Raw genomic sequence first — 8,414 nt, forward strand, 5'->3', positions numbered from 1 at the left:
TTTAGGAGATGAAGCAATTCCCAACTCCACACCCACACCCAACTGTAGTAGAGCTACAGACTATTTTCTTGAAAAGGGAGAGAAGTATTGCTAACTTGCAACATACAATATTATAAATGTCAGAGAGCTCTTACTCTCAAAAATGAGTGGAAATGGACAAAGAAAGAAGTAATGTTATTGCAATTATTCCAAAGAAAACAAAAGGAGTAGGATAATTTGAATAATTATATATGGGAACATATAATTACACATGGGGTATTCAGCCAAAAAGAGAAGAAAGAATAATTATATATGGGAAGGAAGATAGCTAAGCTGGGTAAATGGACCACCAAAGAGGGATGATAGGGCAACTCCACATGTCAACCCTACCCAGAAATTAAAGCAACCTCATAAGCCCCACACCCACACTTCATACATGAGATGGAAATAGGTTTCAACAGCACACAAAGCACAGTATCACTAAAACCATTTTTTTGGTGGAAGTGCTATCCACGTGGGTATAATGCGTGTGGGTTTAGAATTTCATAGGAGGTTTTATTTTGCATATAAATTTAGGACAATTAATCCAGCTGGACTCATATATATTCAGTATATATATAAGAAGAACTTCACACCTTCTAGCAAGTCATCCTATATAACTCTCTTTTTCTTATTTGCTAAGCTTTGAAGAGAGACACAGAGAGAGAAATGGAAATGGAGAGAAGGCAGAATAACAAGGGGGAGAGCATTGACATGTCAGGAATGGGTGAAGAGACCACTGTTGATTGGAGAGGGAGACCCTCCAACCCTAACAAACATGGTGGAATGAGAGCTGCAGCTTTTGTTCTTGGTAACCTTTTCTCTCTGTGTGTGTGTGTGTGTGTGTATGAGTGTGTGTTCTATAGAATATGACAAAAAAGTTAGGCTTGAAAGACACTACTTAAGTTGGTTCTTGGGTTATTCCTTATTTGACTGATCTTGACTGACTTGTTCAGCTTGGTTGTTGTTGTATACAAAGCTTTCATTATGATAATTCAACTCTTATTGAATGTAAAGTCTAATCCTTGGCAATCTGAAGCTATATATCTTTCTAGTATGAGGTCACCTGCATATAAATTTTAGATATTCATATATATATATATATATATATTATGGAATAGATCATATTCATTTTCAAGTTTATGTTTTTTATTTTGTTTTATTTTTTATTTTTTTATATATGTATATATATTTTTAAGTGGCTATTGTAGTACAAACTGATGTGAATGGTGGTAAGCTTTGAAGGGTACATGCTATTTGACCAAAAATGTTGTTGCACTCTCTCTCTCTCTCTCATAAAGTTTGGTTTTCTATGCACTTACTATTGGATTGCTTATTCATATATTTGCTAAGTTTGTGTCGTGTATAATTATTTTCAGGACTACAAGCCTTTGAGATAATGGCCATAGCTGCTGTTGGGAACAACCTCATAACATATTTGATTAATGAGATGCACTTCTCATTATCAAAGTCTGCAAACATAGTGACAAACTTTGTTGGAACTGTCTTTCTCCTTGCACTCCTTGGAGGCTACCTTTCAGATTCTTATCTTGGGAGCTTCTGGACCATGTTAATCTTTGGTTTTATTGAACTTTCTGTAAGTCTTTATATCATATCGCCTTTTCTTTTTCCTCCACCTTTTGTCTCTCTCTAAATTTTCAACCCAAAAACATAAGTGGATATAAGTTCAATATTAGCCAGTAGATAGACAATGCTGTCACTGCACAAAGATATTGACATCTGTAATGGGGCAGTAGTACTCATGGTCTGGTTCTTAATAATGACTGAGCACATTTCTTTATTTATTTTTATTTTAAAAAACAAAAAATTTTGGTTTGTACACTAAAGAGTGATTTGTAGATACTCTTACCCAATTTATTTTTTAAAAGTTTGTGCGTGACCATCCAAAATTAAAATTAAATGTTTTATTTTTAATATTTAAAGAGATTGTATAGCAAATCTTGTATAAAATTTTCCTTATTCATAAAAGAAAATATTGTATATATGAGGTACGAAAAATCAAAATTTTCGTGTATGAGTACATGCGTGCGTGTGTGTGAGCTCAGAGTTGTTCACATAGTTTTTGTTGAACTTGCAGGGTTTTATTCTACTCTCGGTCCAAGCTCATCTTCCCCAATTAAAGCCACCCCAGTGCAACATGCTCACAAATGGAGAAAACTGTATAGAAGCAAAGGGCTTGAAGGCTTTGATATTCTTTGTAGCACTTTACTTAGTGGCACTAGGGAGTGGATGTGTCAAACCCAACATGATTGCTCATGGAGCTGACCAGTTCAAGCAAGACAATCCCAAGCAATCCAAAAAGCTCTCCACTTACTTCAATTCTGCCTATTTTGCCTTCTCTATGGGTGAACTCATTGCACTAACAGTTCTTGTATGGGTCCAAACTCATTCTGGGATGGATATTGGCTTTGGAGTCTCAGCTGCTGCTATGGCATTTGGACTAATTAGCATGGTTTCTGGTACTTTATACTACAGAAACAAGCCCCCTCAAGGAAGCATCCTTACTCCCATTGCTCAAGTAATTAGTCTCAAAAGCTTTTATACCTCTTTTAATTTATGGTTTTCTTTTTCTTTTCCCTTTTTCATAGGCATAATCTTTGTTTTCATTTGTGTGGAGGCATCTATATTGTTAGAGTATGAGTACTTCTATTTTTTTTTTCATGCATGCTTTTCTATATCTATACATAATTGGAATAGAATTTTTTATTGTCAACTTTTCTATACTTTCCAAAAATAATAAGTATGTTATCTAATTAAAAATAGTTTAAAAAAAAAAGATAAGTCAAGGATATGAAAGTATATTGATATTTTTGAAATTTAAATATAAATTCCACAAAATTGGGATACATTTTAGGCTTAAACTATAACTAATTGTGGTTGCAAATTTAAAATATTATTTAAAAAAAAAAAAAAGGGCCTCTAGTGTCTAAACACGTGATAGCATGTGTGAAGAGGCTATTATCAGTTTATCACACAATTAGTGTGCTTTTGGTATGACTCAATTTTGCTAGTTTATTTTACTATTCAGCTTATTTTTGTTACTATTTATGAGTTATTGCACTTTTTGGTACTATTCGTAGGTCTCACTATATTATTTTAAATAACTTTTACATTTATCTACAGTATTTTCAGCAAAAAATTTTTAGTTTTAGCAAAATAAGCAGATCCCAAACTGACCCTTAGTCTCTTATTATGAATAATTAAATTTCATTGACTATAATATATATGTTATTGGACATATGAGTTTATTGTACGATCACAACTTGTGCATTTTTTAGTATTTCCTTGCTCCAATTAGGAACTGTAATTAGTGATTTACTATATTTTTTGCCTAATGGTTGAACTGTTTGGTTCAGCTGATTATGCATACAATTTTGTTTGTTTATGTTGATTACTGATTAGAAAAGTAACATGCGGTTGTTAAATAAAATAAGGTTGTAGCAAGAAGTAGTGCTGTCTTCTAGCTCATGGTCATAGAAACACTTTATTTACATTAGGTCCTGTGTAACTGATTGGATGACACTAAATACAAATTCATTCAATTTACCCCTTTTTTTGCAATTCTTACTTTTTTGGTTGTTTTTCTAAATTGTACTTCTTTTTTCTTTTTCTTTTTTCAGGTTTTTGTGGCTGCAATTTTGAAAAGAAAGCAGGTTTGTCCATCTAACAACGTTGCCTTGTCTTCTGAGAGTGGAAATCCCCTTCACCCCGAAAAGTTCAGGTATAATAATTTGTAAAATGATTCATTCCTTTTTCTGTGCTTGTTTTATCCTAGAAATTCTACACAAACTATCAAATCATTATTGAAATACAGTATGAAAAAAATAGTATTTAGGACCCCTATATGTTTTTAAAGTTATGATGATATTTCATTCTTTAAACTTATTTCTCGGTCTGTTCAATTCACAGGATTGAATAGTAGCTCTTTCTAATTGTAATTAAGCTAGCTATATGGCCTCAAATTCTGCTATATTTGAAAATCTTGGATAATAAAATTTGGTGATGTTTATATGTTAATATCTCTATTAGTTATCATTTTTCTTAAAATATATTGGTTCCTCTACTTAATTACTGTATGCAAAAAATCAGGTTCTTGGACAAGGCTTGCATCCAAATCCAAGATGGGGCTAATGCAAAGGAAAGTCCATGGAGATTGTGCACTGTTACTCAAGTCAATCAAGTGAAGATTTTGATCTCAGTTGTTCCAATCTTTGCTTGCACCATTGTTTTCAACACCATTTTAGCTCAACTCCAAACATTCTCAGTCCAACAAGGAAGTGCAATGGACACCCAACTCACTAAATCCTTCCATATCCCACCAGCTTCACTTCAATCCATCCCATACATCTTGCTCATCATTGTAGTCCCTCTCTATGACACTTTCTTTGTCCCTTTTGCAAGAAAAATCACTGGCCATGAGTCCGGAATCTCCCCCTTAAATAGAATAGGCTTTGGCCTCTTTTTCGCAACATTTTCAATGGTTGCAGCAGCCATCATGGAGAAAAAAAGAAGGGATTCAGCTGTAAATCTAGACAAAACATTATCCATTTTCTGGATCACCCCACAGTTCATAATCTTTGGATTATCGGAAATGTTTACTGCTGTAGGCCTCATTGAGTTCTTCTACAAACAATCCTTGAAAGGGATGCAAGCATTTTTAACAGCCATGACCTATTGCTCATACTCATTTGGATTTTATTTGAGCTCCTTATTGGTCTCTTTGGTGAATAAGATCACATCAAGTTCCTCAAATGGTGGTTGGCTTCATGATAATGATCTAAACAAAGACAGGCTAGATCTTTTTTATTGGTTGCTGGCAGCCCTTAGCTTTCTTAACTTCCTCAACTATCTATTTTGGTCTACATGGTATTCTAATTCTTCTTCCTCATCAAGCAGACCACACCAAGAGGCTAATGTAGAGGACTATGGCCATTATCGTTTCACCTCTGAAAAAAATATTGGAGCTGATGGCAATATACCTTAAAAGACACATCATCAAATATTACCTAGCATCTTGTATAATACTTATATAGATGAAGAATTATGTAATCCTTTGTGTGCTCTCTTGAGGCTAATAGTTTCTGTAAGACTGTAAGTATAAAAAAGTGCCATTAAGGGAAGCTTGATAGCAATCAGTTATATGAATCATAGCTTACTCTTTATATTTTCTCACGAAGGCCAATGTCTTGATCTTGTTTTGTTAATACATATGCTTTAAATGTATTGGAAAGCTCATCTCCCTTTCTTTTGATCAATTATTATATATAATAATAAAAAAAGACTACAAAAATTAAAGTACAAACCTAAGTGGGAAAAGACTATGCACTTTTCAAGTAAGTGTACCCAATAACTTTGAGTTAATCCCAAGTATTTATGAGAAAAGTATATATGCCTAACCCCATTTACAAGATACAATGAATTCTCCTTATCATTCTCTCTTACATATGCATCAATCTCTTTGGTGGACCTCTTCACTTTCTTTTGAACGACAAAAAAGGAATATGTAAGTGGGGGGTAATGCTTTTTACTTGAGACAAGGGGTTCTTTAGAGAACTCTAGCTTTCAACCATGCACGATTTGATGAATGTATATGGAACATAATGAAGCCCTCTAAAAGTCAGAAAAAAGTGCCTTTGAGAAAGAGAATGTGATCCATTGGAACTATACAAAACAAGCTGTTCCCATTTTCCTGTTTGTTAGGTCAATTTTGTACCTTTGTACAAAGACATGTCTCAAACATGTCTTGAAGCTAGACCCCCACTTCCCCCCCTGAAATCCTTTGTTATTGCTGTCCTCTTTAACACCATTGGCAAGGCATAAATCAAATTGTTGGCTTAAAGATTGGCATGGTTCCCCTTCCTCCCTTCCTCCTAGTAAAACAACTACTCATGACATGGATTTCCATCCTTATTATCTAGTCATGGACTTTATCATAGCTTGCACCACTATAGGCGACTAGAAAATGTGACATGTTCATGTCTTTGGGTGAGAGAAAGAGATTTTGGAAAAAGTAGGGATAGGGGTTGTGAGGGACTAGAGGGATGTTGCTCCACATATACCAAAGAAATTATACGCATCTTGCTCATTTTGTTTCGGTGGAAACAAAATTTTGCTTTAGATTCCTTTGAATGAGATTTAATATATATATATATATATATATAACACGATATCACACAATATTCCACCTTCGAATATCAAGCTTTTCCCAACTATATATTAAGTTGTTAGAATAATGGTTAAATGAATAGATTTGTTGTTTCTTAACTGTATATGTTTTTAGGAAAACCAGTTGCAGAAGGAAAAATTTGACAATTTGTTTCTTTGTTAAGTGGAAAATGAAAATAGTAGATGAGATTTATATGTTTTAATCTCAAACTCTTCTTAAAATAATGTGATTATTTTTTAACAAAGTATAATTGATACTATATATTGAAATTTCTAAATTAAGTTATCAAGATTTGGTATTTGGAAGTTTTTTCCCCCAAGGAAACATAATGCATTTTAATTACATTCAATTATTATATAAGGTGATATATTTTGTAAATAATGTAACATGTGGTTGGAATTTGTTTCTAGTGCTTCTTAGAAATGGTTCATCCTCAATACGACTTAAATAATCTAAAGAGGAAGTAAATATAAGCAAATCCATCACTTATATTAGGAAAAAAAATTACAGGACTTTAATAACATATAAGAAAAATATAATTTTATCAATAACCTACTAACATTATACTAAAATGTGACATAATGGCCAATACAACAATTCCTCTTTCCACACAAATCTTTTCTCCCAAAGCATTATCGAAGTGGACCGAATGGACTGAAGTGGACTAAATGGACTGAACTAGACTAAATGCCCAAAATGAACCAAAGTGGACCGAACTGGACTGAATAGAGAAAAATAGACTGAATGCACCAAACTGGAGCGAACTAGACTATAGTGGACTGAAGTGGACCGTATTAAAAGAGTGGACTGAACTAGACAGAAATGGACCAAAGTAGACTGAATAGACTGAATTGGACCGAAATTGACAGACATGGACCAAATGCACCAAAGTGGATCGAATCAATCAAAATGGACTGAAACGCTATGCTAATATGGTTCAATAGGAGCATAGCAATTATAAGTGTTACACTTCTGTTTTTAAATATTATATAAATAAATTCTCAAAAAATACTTCCTTTGTCCCAAATTGTTTGGCCTATATTTCATTTTGGGATTTCCCAAAATTATGTCTTGTTTGAAAATTCAAACACCATTAATTTATAAATATTCTCTTTATGCCCTTAATTTATTTATGGGAGCATTTTTTTTAATTAAAAAAAATTAAAAACCTAAATTTTGAAATCCAATAAAGCCATTGTTTTGCCACCAGTAGAGTTTCTAATCTACCGTATTAAAATTTGATTTAAAGATAAAGATTGAATTTGGATTAGCCTTGTTGGTTATAGAATTTGGATTTGAATATAGGTTTGCAAATTGTAAGAGTAGTACACTAATAGAATTTGAAATCTACAATAACTTTGAAAATTGCTTGGTAGTTGGCGGCTTGGCGCCAATACTAGAAATGTTTTTTTTTTCTTAAATAATTTTTTAATAAATTTGTTTAAGGGTAATTTAGGAAATTTTTAACTTTCTTTAAAGAGATAAGACAGTTAATGATGTTTTCCTAAATAATTGGGTTATTTTAACTAGGCCAAACAATTTAGGACAGAGGGAGTATATACTATAAAAATAGATTGATAATTAAAAGATAAAAATCCTACATGTTAGACCTCACTTATTAAAGGGGACTACGGATCTACACAAGAGGAGGAGAATTAAAATTATGGTTTAAATAAGTAAATTAATCATTTAAAAAAATAATTAAAGTTTTTGGAACCATTGGAAATTTATGATAAGTTTGGCTAGCCTTGCCACTTCAACTTGAGCTAAATCTTCCACTTATTTGTAAGTCACATGTTTCTTCTCAATATTTATCTCTTTAAATTTTTCATGCCTATTTGTTGATAGGTTCAACCGTTCAAGATTATATATAATTGGGAAGATAACACATGGGAGAGTTCAATTAAGTTCTAAATATAATATATAAAGATTAATATTATGTATAGAGTAATAAAAATACCAATTTATCCAAAATTTTATGTTTATGAAATTGTTCTCAATAGTCAATTATATTAACTTTATGAAGCCTCACAAATCAATGAAGAAAAGTTGATCAAGTTGGAGGGAGAACCATGCCAAACTTGTCCAACTTCTATTGGAAGTGTGGATGGCAGTCCAACCATGTTAGAAGCCTCAGCAATATATGATATTGCTAAAAGACGCACTAGGATTCCATTAATAATGACACAAATCTACCCTTCACTTTCTG

The 8,414-nt window shown here is 32.7% G+C and overlaps 1 protein-coding gene across 1 annotated transcript; it reads left to right on the forward strand.

Annotated features, from left to right (window-relative positions):
- The first annotated feature begins 594 nt into the window (after nucleotides 1-594).
- LOC115977649 (protein NRT1/ PTR FAMILY 4.3-like) lies at nucleotides 595-5,211 on the forward strand. Its single transcript, XM_031099652.1, has 5 exons — nucleotides 595-829; nucleotides 1,398-1,615; nucleotides 2,117-2,557; nucleotides 3,660-3,760; nucleotides 4,129-5,211. Exons 1-5 carry the CDS (start codon nucleotides 688-690, stop codon nucleotides 5,021-5,023), a joined length of 1,797 nt encoding a protein of 598 aa, XP_030955512.1. The 5' UTR covers nucleotides 595-687; the 3' UTR covers nucleotides 5,024-5,211.
- The last annotated feature ends 3,203 nt before the right edge of the window (nucleotides 5,212-8,414 follow it).

This window comes from Quercus lobata, chromosome 2 (assembly GCF_001633185.2).
Source record: "Quercus lobata isolate SW786 chromosome 2, ValleyOak3.0 Primary Assembly, whole genome shotgun sequence".
Taxonomy (NCBI): domain Eukaryota; kingdom Viridiplantae; phylum Streptophyta; class Magnoliopsida; order Fagales; family Fagaceae; genus Quercus; species Quercus lobata.

What these genes read in the sequence shown, in the direction of transcription:
- LOC115977649 (XM_031099652.1), top strand. Translation starts at nt 688, where the DNA reads ATGGAAATGGAGAGAAGGCAGAATAACAAGGGGGAGAGCATTGACATG. An exon ending in AGCTGCAGCTTTTGTTCTTG is followed by an intron (nt 830 to 1,397) that starts GTAACCTTTTCT and finishes AATTATTTTCAG; the next exon opens with GACTACAAGCCTTTGAGATA. An exon ending in TCCTTACTCCCATTGCTCAA is followed by an intron (nt 2,558 to 3,659) that starts GTAATTAGTCTC and finishes TTCTTTTTTCAG; the next exon opens with GTTTTTGTGGCTGCAATTTT.